Source organism: Ammodytes marinus (genome assembly GCF_949987685.1).
Source record: "Ammodytes marinus genome assembly, chromosome: 4".
Taxonomy (NCBI): Eukaryota; Metazoa; Chordata; class Actinopteri; order Uranoscopiformes; family Ammodytidae; genus Ammodytes; species Ammodytes marinus.
In genome coordinates this window covers 10881167-10898756 of record NC_137233.1, presented here as the reverse complement: position 1 = coordinate 10898756, position 17590 = coordinate 10881167, and the positions used below count along the sequence as shown (strand labels likewise).

General features: G+C 40.2%; 2 protein-coding genes across 2 annotated transcripts; one reads left to right on the top strand and one right to left on the bottom strand.

The window, feature by feature from the left end:
* Positions 1 to 1621: 1621 nt before the first annotated feature.
* On the bottom strand, positions 1622 to 2865 carry LOC307249279 (adenosine receptor A1-like; the record flags this gene model as incomplete). The annotated part of the gene is made up of 2 exons (XM_080025928.1): positions 1622 to 2297; positions 2546 to 2865. The coding sequence occupies 2 exons, from the start codon at positions 2863 to 2865 to the stop codon at positions 1640 to 1642; spliced, it is 978 nt and encodes a 325-aa protein (XP_079882054.1). The 3' UTR covers positions 1622 to 1639.
* Positions 2866 to 14659: 11794 nt separating this feature from the next.
* On the top strand, positions 14660 to 17077 carry LOC307249278 (adenosine receptor A1; the record flags this gene model as incomplete). Its single annotated transcript, XM_080025927.1, has 2 exons — positions 14660 to 15015; positions 16441 to 17077. The coding sequence occupies 2 exons, from the start codon at positions 14660 to 14662 to the stop codon at positions 17075 to 17077; spliced, it is 993 nt and encodes a 330-aa protein (XP_079882053.1).
* Positions 17078 to 17590: the final 513 nt, after the last annotated feature.

Below are 17590 nucleotides of genomic sequence, written 5' to 3'. Positions count from 1 at the left end.
GTTAGGTGATCATTTGTTCTGTCAGAATAAGCAGCATTATATTAAGAATTTCTTTGTAACTGAATAGCAAGGGATGTGTATCATTGGTCTGTGCAATGGATAAAATATAAAGAAAATATAAACACTTAAATGTTCATGTAAACAGGCTGCAGTATATACCCCGTATAACCTACTGTGTATAAAGTTTAAGTCAGCAACATTCAGACTTAATAGTGGCATTGCAGCAATTTCTTTCATAGAATACACTTGGAATTGATCTATGAAATGCAAAATCTGATTGGTAATGCAAAATCTGATTGGTAATGGACCAGATTAGTAATAGATTTTCTAATAGTTAATCTAATAGTTCAGAAATAATTGCCACAGTCAAAAGTTCTACAAATGCATGAATAGGAAATGATACATTGTGGTTGAAGTTTTTGCAAATAATACTGCCATGTCAAAAATTTCTCAAAACGATTAATCGAGTGTCAAAGTAGTTGGCGATTATTTTAACAATCAATTTATAATCGATTCATCGATTCATCGTTGCAGCTCTAATTGTATGTGTTTACTTATTCTGTTTTTTGTTTTTGTTTGTTGTTTTTGTTTTTTGTTTGTTTTGTTTGTATGTAAAAAAAAAAGCAAAAAATCACCAAAATAAAAGTTTAAAAAAAAATACTGCCATGTCACATTTAGCTGCACAGACACCAGCCGCAACAGTGTTTTACGCAGGCAGGAAATAAATACATGTATATAAATAGAAATGAAAATATTTGTCTAAGTATGCTACGTAAAGTCAAATCTCACCAAAATACTGTATTATTAAACAATAAAGTCAAGTTTAATATATAATGTATGTATTTTTTATGCTTTTTTTATTAGACAGTTTGGAGAGACAGATGAAATGGGGCAGAGGGGAATGACATGCAGAGAACATCAATGGACAGGAACCTGTGGTCTGCTGCAAATGTAACCGCTACACCCCTTGTATATAGATTCGTTAAGTCAGGAAATAATAACATCAGATAGCAGATCAAATAAACAAACAGTATAATGAACAAATTATGAGGGACCATTTTTACAAACCAATAAAAAATTACGGTCACTATTGTTTTTGCTTTTTGTTAATGGTGGTTGTGAAATCATAGTCATGTATTGGTGATCAAAATGGAACAGATATTCATTTGTACAATGTAATACCAACCAATAGAACAGCTCTGCAATTTATGTGAAACTTCTAAGGTTCGATTTCTGTTCAGCATATGGTTATTTTTGAGACTGGGGTTGTTGTAATAGATTAATCTATTTTGGAATATTTTTTATAATGTATTGACTACTTCCAGTTAAATGGGGAAACAAAATATCATAAACATATCATGTATATCAAGTCCAGTACAACAACAAAACAAACTAACTGGATAATAATTAAAAAAAAGATCAGACCACACACACAGATTCCTAACATAACATATCTTTCAGTGCCAGATGGCCAGATTTCAGATTGTCCATTGTTTGTTTTATCAATATACAAAACAAAGAATATCATCTTCTGCAATCAAAAGGAGCTTTTTCAATACTCTACATACTGTAACTGGCGTTTTTATATTTTCTCACAATGTTTTAAAATAAGCTCAACAGTCAATCACTATATTTTCCATCACTCTTGTTTGGCCACACTGTTCATCATGTTACTACTGGGATTGTTGTCTGTCGTCTGGCTCGTCTGAGATCCTGTATTTTCTTCTCCACATGCAATAAACCGTTTCCAGATCTTCAGGTATGCTGTCTTGATCTTTTTTATTTTGAAAGCGTACACAACTGGGTTTACAGCTGAGTTGGCATGAGAAAGCAGGATTCCAATATAGAAAGCTACAACTGGTACATCCTTTATCTCACCAAAGTAACCGATGCAGTTCATTATGTGGAGAGGAAGCCAGGAAAGGGCAAAAAGAGCCAGCACTAGAGACAGGGATCCTGCAAGGTCTCTCTCTTTCGTTAGGTAGTTATGAGACTGGTTTTGGGCACCGTTTCCCGGTTTCGCTCGAAGGCTTCCTCGAATTGTGCAGAAAATATAGCAGTACAACCCAGTCATCACTAACAGAGGTGTCAGGGTGCAGAGAAAAAAGTTGAAGTAAACCAGATAAGACATGGGGATCACTGCAATAAACTTGCAGACAATAGTAGAGTTGACTGACTCAGGCAAGGTGTCGTGGTTGTACCATCCAAGCATGGGAGTAAAACTCAGTGGTATTGCAACAAGCCAACATGCTGCGACCACAAGCCAAGAATGTCTCTGCGTTACAGTCCTTTTGTACCTAAAAAACAAACAACAATTATTGATAATCGTTTGTGTATTGAAAACATGCACAATTCAATAAGAAATTAAATAGAAACACAACAGTCCTTGTATGGTTTTACAGTAAATCAATGCCTTTCTGTAGCACAAGATGCATAAAAGGATAAAATAGATAAAAGAGTAAAGAGTGTGATTTATAGCCATGCTTAGCAGGCCAACTTTAAAAAAAATTTGCACAATGAACAATCCAGACAAAAAACATCTTACCTAAGAGGGATAAACACTCGTAGGAACCGGTCCACTGCAATAGCCGCGAGGGACAAAACTGAGACCAAAGTGAGCAGGATGACCACACAGCTGATGAAGAGACAACCATGGACTGAAGTCTCCACACGTCCATCCACCACCACGGCCAACGGGATAGCCACACAGCCCACCATGAAGTCCGCCACAGCCAGAGAGACAATGAGGCAGAAGGTTGGCTGTTGAATGCTCTTACTGGTCCACAGAGCCAAAATAACCAACATATTACCAAGACAGCAGCTAACAGCAATGAGCACCTCCAATAACGTGTAGACCACAGTCATTGTGCTTCCTATCCAGTTCATGGTTGATGATTAATGGTGCAGCGTGACTGACAGTGAGTCTGAGCCTGAATCTGCTGTGCTGTGTCATTTATCGTTCATCTAGTTTCTTGCGAAACGTTTGAGGAAGTTCTTAGCCAGTCTGCTTTTTTTGTGTGTTTTTTTTTTAATTCGTATCTGAAATTGTTGCATCCTTAACTAGTTTGCTTGTCATTGGATGGTAGAATTTTAACATTTAATGCTCTCATTAAATGGTAGGCTGTTGCAATAGATCACATGGATGATTAAAAAAATAAAAAATAAAAAATGTCTACGATAAGAGCCGTGAAGTCAGGAGGAAATGAGACTCATTTCTTGCCAACAGATGAGACTGGTTTACAGATAAACAATTGACAATACTGGTGAAGAGATGTATTTCTGTTAGTTTACACAGGCAGATTTAATATTATCCTCACAGAAATTTGAAGTTGAAGAAGCCATGTTTTGAACCTGTTTAATCGAAACCAGATTCACACTACAAACATATTGGTCAACAAGGGAATATCAATCAAATCATTTGTAAAAAGGGAAAGTGGCACAGCTACCCAAGATGGAACTGACAGGAGCAAGTATTTTGATACCATGATGAGACCATGTTGCCCAGTGTGTTGAGTGTATCAAAAAGGTACGGCCATGTAAAGGGGGGAAATTCCATAAGGAAAGGAATAATACAAATTCATGGCAAGTTGTTTTGGGTAATTTTTATATCAGTATGAAACCTACTTTGTTTGACTGACTGCAGTTTATGCACCCAAGTGTCTCAGCCTGATCCTAATCTAAACTGTAGGAATGCACTTTTTCTTGATAACTAATGTGGTGTCCTACATATGAAACTTCAGAATATAAGGAAATTGACTGCACTTAAAATATGTATCCCAGTTGTCTTAACCCGATAAACACATTCTTCTAAATATGATAAGCAACAATTACACTTACATTTGTTTGTTTCTATAATTAGCATCAATAATTCAGATTAGGCTATTTGCTGCAATTCACTTCCATAATCATCCACAGAACTATAAGAAATATAGAACACAATTAAAAAGCAATCACATTTAACAGCATAACTTACTTTTTGTTTTGTATCGCACAGAGCATACTGCAAATAAATGATGCTATCAGATGGGGCTGTAATATATTGTTGATAAGTTGGAAGTTACACTGACATGTACATTTTTGTCCTGACTCATGTGCCAGTATTTTGCGATAAAGCAGTTACAAAATGAGACAGTAAGTAAAAGTTTTAAGGTCACAATGGGATCGGCAATTTCACTTCCTTAAAGCCCCAGTATTAATGAGCTGGCATGGCAGAGGAAAATTATGCAAGCAAGGCAAAAACAATAGTGAAATTCAATGCACCATATTACAAAGAAACCACAAAATGTGAAAGTTATGATAGCTGCAGACTGCAGTACAAAGAAACCCTCGCTGGGTGTTATCCTGAGACCTGATGCTGGCCCTCCAATCAGAGTGGCCTACTTTAAATTTACATTACAATATAATTGCTTTAGTTAATAACAAACCAATAAGTAAACCAATATTGGTTTACTAAATTGTGGGGGTTTAATATTATGCCGATGAAAAGGACCAGAACATTTAAAATGCTGAGGAAACTTGGGTGCTTTGATAAAATTCATAAAATAAAATTGTTTATCTGACATAGTCTAGGCAAGGCCATTTAAAACCACTTCGATTACAACAGTTATTGCAGCTTTTTAATTCTTTATCCATTCAGAACCGCAAAATGGACGCATATTTCCACAAGCACATAATGCACATTACACAGTAGGCTATCATTTTCAGATCCTACAGCTATATTGCTTATGCCCTAATTATACATTTACTTCCCTGCATTTACTGACATTCCAAAAGCATGACACACATCATAACTACAGACCAAAGGAACGTACCTACACACTGTAGTGGTGTGACCAGGTGGCAGGCACAGCCTGAATGGACGGTATGCTACGCCGATGTAGTGAGCAGCATACACCGCTAGGGCGCAGCACATGACACATGTAGCAGTGGCATACACCACAGGTCGATAAGGCAGCTCGGCTTCATTCAACTTGTGTGTTTCAGATTTGAAAAGGGAGAAAACGCACCTTGTAGACATTGTGTGTATGCTTGTTTGTGTTAGCATACCGTAACGTAGCTGGTCTGAAGGCCTCAAGCTAGCTGTTGGAAAACGTATCAAAGATGCAAAACTGACTCACCAGTTTCAGTTTGTAGGCTATTAGCGTGATAACTCAGACGACGAAAAAAGTTGAAATGATCTCCACAACGTTTTAACCGAGTAAATCAGTAGACAGTAGGTTATCTCTGAATGTTTTCAGGTACATTTGGCGACAGTTAAAACAGTTTCCCTGGTGCATTTTCTCCGATAGAATGCCGGTGATGACCTGACGTCACTCACTCACAACTGCACGTGAGCACAGAGATGGGTCATGTATGGGAGGCATGGAAAGAGTTGGTGAAGATTAGAAGTGAAGCAAGAGTAGCTTTAATGATTGCACCACTTTATGTTCCCTAGTAGCTGCCAAGTCTCACTCTTTGGCCGTGAGACACACGCAAATCAACCCGTTCACACTCTCACACGCCACACCTCAAATTTCTCACGCGGAGAAATTAATCCCCAAAATAACATTTGTTTTGCGGGACTTTTATTTTCAAATTCTTATTTTGAAAAGCTAACAGACATGAGTGCCGTGACTTCCTCTTTCTGAACGCGCATTAACGTTATGCTTTGATGTGCACTGTGCATTCGAAGCGGGAGGCGAGCCCCTAGTCTCGCAAAACCAGACCAAACTAGCGAGCCCCCTACCTATAGCCTACCTTCTCTTCTGAGGTGTGTGTTGATAGCCTGCCAAGTTACCGATGATAAGAATTGTGTCCCCGCCGGCCGGTGAGCGCGCGTGCATCAAACATATTAACCCTTCAATTTCACTCAAGTAAATTCAGAAGATCTTTGGATCGTTTTGTATATTGTTTTTTGGTAATTTAGTTTGAAAATTAGGTTTGCAAAGTAACAAATGGCTCATCCGCCAATAAAAATACTTTTATTCTTCTGTGTAATGAACTGTAGCCTATGTATTGCACATTTATAGCACTTTTCATAACACAAATCAAGGTAGCCTAAGAGGAGGGACCAAGTAGGCCTAACCCATGTTTTATTTTAGCCTAGTAGTTTGCATTGGTGTTGAACTGTTCCCTATTTTTTTTCTTTGAATAAAGCCTAATGCTGCTAGTAAAATACCGTACTCAATAGCCTAGTAGACATGATATAGAATAATTACCTTTATTACAGTTTAACCAAATGTTTTAACAATAGGTTACAGGAGATATTTGAAAGCACTACACATTAATTGAATGCTATTCAATAACATTTGTGTCAGCGAAACCGTGAATGTTCTCTTTTACTTGAATGCAGAAAAGGCACACATTAATTCATAAAAATTCACCAGAATGCAGGAAATTAAGTGTTTAATGCTCAACATGTTCTGAGGGGGGACCCCCAGACTCCCACTTATAATGTGTCCACGCCCAATGTTTAATTAAAACCTGTCCTACGACTTTGCAATTCATGAATTAGTTTATTTTAATAAAGTTTTTTATGTTTTATCACATTTTCCAATTGTCTTTATTTCTGATTTATTATGAACAATATATAAACTTGCAGGACACTAGCAAAAATTATTGGGTGGGAGAGAGGACATGGTTTTGGGTCCCTCGGCCAAAAAATCTCACTCCAAACTTTTGGTGAAACTTGGCAGCCCTGTTCCCTACTTTTATGTCTAGCCTCTCAGGTACAGTGCGCAGGCCATATAGACCCCTTACCAGTCTACGTCACACAGCGTCACTCGCCTCTCTACTGCGCGTGTCCGTTGCAGAAAGAGACAAGAGCGACACGAGCCACAATCATGTCTTGTTGTGCTGTTGGATGCACAAACCGTTTATTTTTAGTTTGAATGATGATAAAGCTAGTAAATGCCCAAATTCACCGCTGTATAATTACATAGGCTAAATGAGTTGTGAAATGTTTACAATAAGGACAGTGACCGGAGACGAGGCTATAGCAATGGAAAGCAATGGAGGCTTATTTACAATGACCCACGTTATACATCTCCGTCCTCTTCCCTTGTGTTTGACTCTATGGTTTGACTAGGCAGTAGGGGTTTGCACGTGTACACGTGTAGCCGGTAAGTAGGCTAAATCATATATTTAGGAAAAATCAATAAACGAAAACCGAGTGGGGTCGACATGTGCTAGTCTACTGTAGGCTACTAAAGCAGAGAACACAACACATTATTGTGTTTGGTTATAATATTTATTCATTTAACTATTTAACTGCTCCACCATAAGTTTCACTTTCCTTTTCATCTCCGTCTCAAACAGCTGGTCTGATAAGCTGGTCGGCTCGTGAGCCCAACGGCCCCGAAAGCAGGAGTCAGTCTAAAAACAGATGATCACGGCTAGTTATGATCACTTTTAAATCAAAAAGCTAAATTATGAAATAAAGGAATCTCTGCCTCTCTCTGTCTATCTGTCTGCCGGTCTTTACTGTCACTCTCCAACAGCAGTCCGGCCACTGAAGTCGTCGGGGCCATTTCTTCTCATCATTTATCTACTCAACTGCAGGTGTTGTGCCGAATTCTCACTACCCCGCAGGATCCCACTCCCCACTGCCTTCCTAGCGTATTGCTAGTTGTAGTTTGACGAACCGAGGCGATTTTTACAAGCCAAGTTCCTTCGTCTGGCTTTGAGGAAACTGTTCGTAGGCTATTTAATTCATGTTTCATCAAAATATAAGTTATGTTGTGCTGCACTTGAGAGTCTATACGATTTGTGCCCTCTGTCCCCCGCACTTTCTACAACCACTTTATTTATTTATTTATTTATTTATTTATTTATTTATTTATTTATTTATTATTAACCTTTATTTATACAGGTAAAATCTCATTGAGACCCAGGGTCTCATTTACAAGAGAGACCCATTTGTTATATGTCGTAACACATTTTTCCGAGCTGTCCTTAAACGCACCATGAGAAGCCTGGTGCGTTTAAGCCTCATGTAGGCCTTTCACACCGCCGCAAAATCGGAGCTAGTTCTGGGCTTGTTCGGAGTTAGAGCCAGTGTTTTGGTTTCACACCGCCAGAGAGCCTGCTCCGGGCCGTAAAAACCGGGGGAACTCATACCCCAGGATTGAGCAGGGTTTGATAAGAACTGCTTGCGCGAACGGTTGGGGGAGGGATTATCCTGACCAACCAGAGCAACTCAAACCTCATGCCCGCCATATTTAAAAACACCGCTACTACGAGACGTAAACATAACATAATTACCGAACGTAGCGATCAAATTGACCGGCGAGAATACGCTGTATGGGTCCTGTTTGCTTAAGAAAGCAAAGCGAGAGCCAACAAGTGTAAAAATAAGACGTATTCGCCGCTGTTGTTGTGCTTAAAGCTAGCGGTAGCTTTAGCGTTAGCCACAAGAGCAGCGGCGTCGGGTGACGTGCACACACGTTTACAGTGACGTCATGACGTTGCTCTCTTGCCGGCTCCATGGCTGTCTCCGGTCGATGTGAAACCAACCGGTTCATAACTGGGATAAGGCTGTAACCAGTTTTGAACTGACCCCAACACCAGCCTGGAACTGACTCTTGGTTCATTTTGGTGTGAAAGGCCTACTAGAGGGGAGTGGGATCCTGCGGGGGAGTGGGAATTCGGCACAACACCGGCAACGCGTATGGGTCATTAAGACGTATCTCGTTCAATAGTGTTAATGTTTCCGCATAACCAATGTTATCACTCGCTGATAAACTGTTTTTAGTAAGCTGACAACATCGCTATTTAACACCATGTACCTATAAAGAAACACCGCAACTGCAATATAACCAAACGGGTAACCATGGCAACCAGCCAAACAATTTTTCTTTCTGCAAACATGCAGCGCGCGCATCCGCCGTGTTGATAAACACGGTAAGGGGTCTATAGGCTAAGCTACATTCTCAATACAAGCCTATAGGATAGGCACTCATGCAGATTTGTCCAAAAGAGGACCGATTTGAGTTATCGCATATAGGCTAGTTTAACCAACACTGCATTTATTTTGATGGGAAGTTACGGGTATATGTTATATTTTGCTCTTTGCATCACATTTTCCTGACAGCTCAGGGATCATATCCTTTTGAAAAATGGCTAATTTTGATAAATTATTGAAGACACAAACAGTGAAGGCATAGCAGCTGAGTCGTTATGTCAGAGTCAAATAAAAAGATTAAGAAGGAATGCTCAGAGAGGACGTAGAGAATAATTAATTATTTTTAATTGGAACCGGTAATAGACCGTAGCCTAATCCCTGTGGCACATGCACAAACGGATCCCTGCAAGGCATAATCAAATTCATTACTTCTGTTTATAGAAAGACACAATGTAGGGGAGAACGGGGGAATCTGAGGCATCGGGTAATGTGAGCCACCCCCTGTCTCAAATTGTGGTGGTGGGGGAAAATGAGCCAAATGCTGTGGGGGAAAGTGAGACACTGTCTCACTTTCCCCCACCATGAGGCACAAGTTATGTTTCATACCTGCAAACTCGTCGCTTTTCGGCGAAAATCGCCGTTTAGAATCAAAATATATGACCCACGTGAATCGTATAGATCCGAAGAGTTTTTGTTTTTGGGAGGGGGGGGGGGGGGTAGCGGCAGCTGCCAGAGAAGTCAGCCAGCGCTTCCCAGACTGGACTATGTGGGCGAGTTACCGTAGTGTGAGACAAGGGAATATCGTTATCTTGGCAATAAAACATCTTTGGTAGACGTCATGAGTATTGTCCAATCAGCGTTCGCTGTGTGTTCAGACTTTAGAATTGGCTAAAAGTCTCAATCAAAGCCCTTTTGATAATAAAAAAATAGAGGCTTTGATTAAACACTGTCAATGCTTCAGAGGTTAATGTAACAGCCTACTGAAACAGAAACTAACGGAGGGACGCAGCTCACTGTACAGTCCCTTTATTTAGTCGCGCTGTCAGTTTGCCGACATGGCTCTATGTTAGACTCGAGACATAGAAAAAGATCGCGGAAGCCGTTCCCGTCTCACTCGCTCACTGGGTCTCCCGGGTCCCGGTGATTTTCACCGTCACAGCGATCGACTCGCTGCTTTGCTGGGGCGGAGACTTTGTGTGAAGGTGATTTAACATCACGGTCGTAGACGAATGTTATAACTTTATGCTGCATAGTTTGCACTGCACTGTTGACCCACACAGGACTCTTAAGTGAAGCTGACAGTTTAATGAGCGCACATTGCAGAAATGAAGTGTCTGCAGTGCGCTCACAATCAGAGCCGACCGACAGGCCTTCCCCCCCCCCCCCCCCCCCCCCAATTTATTTTTATTTTTATTTTTTAGTTTGTGTGTTTGATATTAACATCATATTATTATATCATACAAAAAAATGAATACAATGTTTTGATCTAGATAGCCTAGTTAATAGCCCAATAATTTGGGAGGTAATCCAAGTTTAACTGATCACGTCACGTTCACGTCCAGTGTGTATTGAGTTTATTTAAAAACATTTGGAAATGGGGCTCAGATGCCCATGCACTGTTTAACCTATTTCAGCCTCGTCTGTGGAAAAAAAGATAGCTGGACAACAGAGTTCTTCTGCTTCATTCCTCTCACTGCATTTAAATGTATTCAATATATTACAGAGAAATATGTCCCATAAAAGAAAAAGAGCACCAAGCCCAACCCAGAGGACCCTGCATAATATTTTATTTTAAATGAACATTTTAATGGAAAATCCAAGAAGCTTCTAATTCATCCGACCCAGTGTCTCCAAATTATTTGTTCAGACAAAATTTCTCAGATTTAGCCTCTTAATTTCCCTCTCAAAGTGCACCAGATTCATGCATTTCACTTTAAAAAGTTTAAAAAAAATCTCCCGGGGGGGCATACCCCCGGACCCCCCTAGGAGGGTCAGGATCTCAGCTGGCTATTATTTTCACCCAGCTGGACATTGGAGGCAATAGTGGAGAACTCTGGTTGTGTGAATGATATTTAACAATAGCCAATCGTTTGGACAGCGAAAAACACCCGACCCCCCTAGAAGGGACGGGTGTTTGTCACCTTTTTCAGCTCCTATGAGTTTGCAGGTCTGATGTTTAGTCTTAAACATATTTTAATGTAATATTACATAACATGTTTTATTTTAATGTCATACACATTGTAGAAAAGCCATCATGCCAAGGAAATACACCAGGAAGACGACCAGGGGCAACCACACGGAAAGAGCACCTTCTCATCTTTCCCTGTAACCTTCAGGGCTGGAATGTAGAGTAGGCCTAGTTGTAGAGTATGACAGGCTGATGTTATAATCCAGTTGGGTCTTCTCCTGCGTTCTGAGTCCCAGGCTGTTCTAGCTGGTTCTGATTTTCCTATGCTTTGACCCCCAGACACAAGCTGGCTCTAAGTGTCTGTGTTCTGACCCCCAGACTGTGTTCTAATCTAACTGGTTCTATCTTTCATTTGAATCTTATTCAAACCTTTTGAATGATAATATGTTGTATTTGATTTTGTTCAGAGTTACTTTCAAGTGTTTAGAAAATTTGCTCTGCTTAATTGACCAAACCCCACCATTCTTTTACTAGTCCAACATTAGTTCTGGAATGTGTATGTTACAATATGTGTTGTTATGGTAGTTTCAGAGTGGAAAAAGTAAGTGGATCAGTTTACCCCCTTGATTTTTCTGGTCTGTCTCAGTTTACCCCACAGCTGGGGTAAAGTGAGCCACATGACAACTTTATTTTAAAACAATCATATTTTCACTGCCCTTTGTCTTGAAAAAATTCTGCTAATGCCCATTTCTAGGAAACATCCTGAATTAATGGGAACAAACGTGTACATTTGAGTGATAAATAATTTTAGCTCGCTTAGAGGGGAGCAAATGTAAAAAGTGGCTCAGATTACCCCATTCTCCCTTACTGTGTTTTGCTTTTGCAACCCAAAGAAAGTCTAAGGGAATATCAGTGTAAGAAATTATGATGTATCACTTACACTGATTAACCTAAATGTTTACGGTAAACATTTAGGCAAATGTATAGGCTATAATTAATACACGTTGTTCTCATTTGCATGTGGTGTATATCCTGAACTCATATACTTAAAAAAGTTAAACAATCTTATAAATGTTAAATAAAATGTAAAACATAAAATATAACCACACTATCACAAATCAGAGTTTTGGGGCAATTGGATTGATCCAAGAGGGAAGGAATGAAACAGGCAAACTGCAACAAATCCAGTATAATGGTGTTGTTGAGTGCAAAACCAATATATTTGATACACACAGCAGTCATCGTATTTCCAGAAGTGATAAAGCATCTAGACTCCCACTTGAGCTAATGAAGGCATATGGGGATGAAACTGATGTAGTGTCTGATCGTGGACATTGCATAAAGCTTGAGATCCCAGGCAATTTCCCAGCAACCTGAGTCATCGCTTTCTATTAAAAAAAGAAATAATGAAAAAAAGTAAAGTGATCAAACTGACTATATTTACGGGCAGAAATTGAAACAGCTTCCTTAGGCAACTGGAGACCATTTCAGTGATTGCTTGCTCAGTGATACTTGCTGGACAGCAGTCAGAGAGTGGAGAGACAATTCAATTAGGCAATTAAATTAAGTTTTTGTAAGTAAGTGGACTTTTGGATCTGATTCCTACCCGCAGTTTTACCCTGCAGAGTCCAAGTCATAGAAAGGCTGGACCTATTGGACAATTATATGCTGAACAACTTTGAGAATAAGACGACATAATACATTAATATATATATTTTTTTTTTTAAAGTGCCATTTAAGTTTAAATTGGAAAGAAACACCACTTAATACCTCATGGCTAAAATATGACATTTGAATAAAAGGTTATTGCTGCAGATGAAGGAATTCAAATTAAAGAGATCCTATTATACTACTTTTCTGGTCTTCATTTCTTGTTAAAAACTGCTATAGAGCAACTTGACACGAATCACATCACAAAAAACTATGTAGATTTTCGGGACACTCTTCCTCTTACCCTAGCGAGCACAGCAGTCTCTCTCTACACACTGCTTTGAGCTTCTCCGCCCCTCCCCCCCCCCTGCTGCAAACCCCACTCCGTTGTGATTGGTTACCTTCCTTCCAGCAGCGGGAAATTTTCAGGAAGCTGGGGGCATGCAGCCGGAGCTTGCCTGAGCGGCAGCATTACCATACATGGAAACATGACAGAAACGACCCGAGCGTGACAGAAACAATCCGGAAATTTGAACGAGTTCGGCTCGACCGGCTGCCATATAGTGTTTAGTGCTCTGCTTTGTCGTCGAAATGCATGTACGTAATTATTTGATACTCTAGTATGGTTAAACATGACTATAAATCATTATAACAACGTTTATAGGTCATACAAGTCGAAAAGTATCATAAGTCCTCTTTAAGGTTTAAAATGCTCCTATGGATATTACTAATGTTAATTCATTAATTGGACTTCAATCACCAAAGGTCTGTCATCACATAACAACAATGAATCCCATGTCGCTCATGCATTGGTGAATAAAGTGGATCTTGAGTGCTCGTAGTTTTATCATTTGCTTACATCATCCTTAATTACTGTTCAGGAGTACACAGATTACAGTCAGGGCTGTGGCAGTGCTCCAGTGCTTTTCCCCAGTGTGCCCCAGTGCTTCTCTGTCTGTCTCCCCCTGCCTGTGGTTTTGTGTTGGGCCTGGGTGTGGTTTCCCTTCCTCTCCCTCCCAGCTTCTGGCTCCTGCGTCTTATCTTGGTTCTTCACCCATTGTTGGCCAGTTCGTTGACTCAGCTGCTGTGGTAGACTTTGCTTTTCATTGTGTCCGTGTTCTGCGTTTTGGGTCCAACTAACTCATCGTCACAATTACTTGCTTTCAAAATAAGAAGATCAGCATATTTGGAAAGGATTTGTTTGTTTCATTATAAAAGTTATGACAGGATTATTGGTTTATGTCTATTAAATGCAAGGCTGCAATGTAAAGTCGTGGTTTGCAGGTTTCTTTTTCTCAAGATAAGTACTGAGCAGTTGACTGTTGTACCTCAAGTCAGTGCTGTCTAATGGACAAACTATATAAAATCATGAAAATTATCATCACCAATCTACATGCGGAGATGATTACATTTGTTATGAGATAAAATCTGCTGTAATGCACCTCCATCTTGGGTTGAGAGCCTATCAGATTCAACACCCTCATCAAATTGCATCCTCTCAGTTATTAGTTACAGACCATAGCTCCTCTCAAAAACCACACACACACATTCACACCCACACACGCGCACACACACACACACACACACACACACACGCATACATACACGTGAGAAAAACTAATGCTGCATGGTGCTGCAGAAAGCGAAGTCCCTCCCTTGGATTTTATGACTCCTTTTTATAGACTATAGTGAGAGAGTAAGTAAGAGAGGAGAGTGAGGATGTAGACGAGTAGTGATGCGCTGGTACCCAGTCCTGTTTGGAGCCTGAACAACATGCTGAGGATTCATTTATCCAAAGTCCCTTCATGAGCACGTGTAAGAGAGCAAGAGAAAATGCAATTTTCTTTCTGCCAGGGAACACACGTAGAGGAATATGTTTTTGCTGGAACAAACCCTCAAAGTGGAGCCTAGAAGTTTCTGCCAATTTTCATATTGTTGCCGTCTGAGTGAAAGGTAAGCGAGATCTGTGAAAGGTTAAGAAAAAACAAACTGAAAAGAAAATGTCTTCCTCTCCTGGTATCAAGCCTCAGGAGAATGTGGACATGATGTACATCTCCATAGAGACAGCTATTGCCCTGGCTTCTGTGCTGGGGAATGTGCTTGTGGTGGTGGTGGTGTGCGTGAACCGGGCTCTCCGCAACACCACCTTCTGTTTCATCGTGTCTCTGGCGGTGGCGGACATCGCTGTGGGGGTTCTGGTCATTCCTCTGGCTATTATCATCAATCTGGGATTCCACACTCAGTTCTACACCTGCCTCTTCCTCTCTTGCCTCCTGCTCATCATCACCCAAGGCTCCATCCTCTCCCTGCTGGCCATAGCCATCGACCGATACCTACGCGTCAAGATTCCCACCAAGTGAGTAGGCCTACCTGTTGTAAAACTTTTGTTGGTTACAGGTTCCTATTAAACATGTCACTTGGTTTTTCCTCATGATTTAGACATGAACTGACTGACTGAAAGATTAGTGTGGTTAAGATTGTGTTGGATGATTAATGTGTTGATGACTCTGTCCTCACAAAATACAATATACATTTAGTGAAGGCTTGTTGTAGGAAGAACCATAAAATATTTATAGCTGAGACTAATGCCAATGTAATCCTTGGCTGTCTGAGCTTGCTCACTCCTGTCCATTACAGCTTTCTTAAAATAAATGATGATTCCATCCGCTGGAGTGGAAATCATTAAAATGGTTTGATAGGTTCCCAGAAATGACAGTGTCTGAATCAAAGTTGTTGCTAAAAATGCAAAACCCCTACATCCTTAAGAATCAATCAGACAGCTTCAGCTAATTCAGAACGCTGCTGCTCAAGTCCTCACTAGGACCAAAAAAGTTGATCACATTACGCCAGTTCTGAGGTCTTTACACTGGCTTCCTGTCAATCAAATAATTGATTTCAAAATATTGATGTTGGTTTATAAAGCACTGGATGTTTTAGGGCCAAAATACATTTCTGATCTGCTAATACGACATGAACCATACAGAGCTCTCAGGTCGTCTGGGACCGGTCTGCTTACAGTCCCCAGAGTTATAGGACTAAACAAGGAGAAGCAGCTTTAAGTTTTTATGCACCAAATATCTGGAACAAACTCCCAGAAAATGTGAGGTCTGCTGCAACACGCAGCTCTTTTTAATCAAATCTGAAGACTTTTCTGTTTCCTTTTTAACCTGTAATTTTTATTTTATTTTTATGTTTTATTCATTTTGTATTCACTTGTTTTTACTGTCTGTTCTTAAATGCAATTTCTAACGTCTAATCTTGATGTATTGTGTACCCATGTAAAGCACTTTGAATTGTTGTGTGTCTTAATTGTTCTATATAAACTTGCCTTGCCTTTAAAGTTGCCCCAGGAAGAGCAAAGTATTATAGTAGAAGTAATTGTCTCTGATCTTTCATTGTTATTGCATTCAGCTTAAAAGAGCTTACTGTATATGCTTTTAGCCTTACACAGTCAACCAAGAGGAGGATTTTTCTTTGTTAAAGTCTGACATGGCACCATGCCTGATTTAATGCAAATCAATGGTCTAGACATCAACAGCTTTTAAGCAAATTAAAATGTCCCAGTACGCCCTACCAGCTGACATACGCACCATTTGTTGAGGGATTTTGGCAGTCACCCATTTGACTTTTTATTTATTAGTTGGATCCTGATGTCAAGAGCTGGCACTTGGAAATAATGCTTCTGACAATAACCTATGGCCTGGCGCTTGTTCAAAAAACGACTAATCCTGCAGTATGCATTTGTGCAATTAAGTGATTGAAAAACCTGTCTTCTACCCAGGTACAACACCATCGTGACCATGAGGAGGGCATATGTGGTAGTCTTTCTGTGTTGGATCCTCTCCTTCCTCACTGGTTTGGTTCCAATGATCGGATGGAATAATCGGGATGCTCTCGGAAACCTCAGCAGCTCCAGTGACATCGTCTGTGCATTCACCACTGTCATGAGAATGGACTACATGGTGTACTTCAATTTCTTTGGTTGGGTGGTGGTACCGCTGTCCATAATGATCGCATTGTATGCCGAGATCTTCAGGGTGATCCGTCGACAGCTTAACAAGCGCGCCGAGGCCACCAGTGATCACGACAGGTACCTTAGGAAGGAGCTGAAGCTGGCCAAATCCCTGGCTCTGGTGGTCTTCCTCTTTGCTGTGTGTTGGCTGCCAATACACATCATGAACTGCATGACCTACTTCTGCCCAGAGTGTGGCATACCCAAGTTTGCCATGTACACAGGCATTTTCATGTCCCATGTGAACTCGGCGCTCAACCCAATGGTTTATGCATTCAGGATAGAGCGGTTCCGTGTCACGCTGATCCAGATCACTCGCCGTTGCATGTTATGTAAACCCACAGAGCCCACTCCATGCCCCATCAGCACACCAGCCCTGGCCGAGAAAGCGGATGTAAACATTTGACCTGGAGTTTGAGACACCAACTGGATTATGTGATATTGGGAATACTGTATCTACCTATTAACAGACACAACTCAAGCACTTCATTCAGCTGAGGGACAAGTTTATTTCCGATCTATTCATATTTCTTTTAGATTTTAAGAACACAAGCCCGCAATCAGGAAAAAAATCTACATCAGCCTTAATTTTTTTGTTTTGACTTAATGTTTCGTTAATTGATTCATATTGAATTATAATACATGTGTCAACATATTAAGTGAAAAAATGCCTGTTGGTAAACTAACATGAATAAAAATTCATAGCTTTCACATTTAAGATGCTAGTGTGGCAGTTATTTATGATAATACAGCCATGCGAGCGACTCGTATGGGAGGCAAAGCGGTGCCTTGAGCTAAATGCTAACATGCTCAATATGACAATGCTAACATGATGGTATAATGCAGGGGTGCCCATTACGTCGATCGCGATGGACCGACATTGTGGGTAGATAGCATGGTATTCTTAAAAAAATAATAA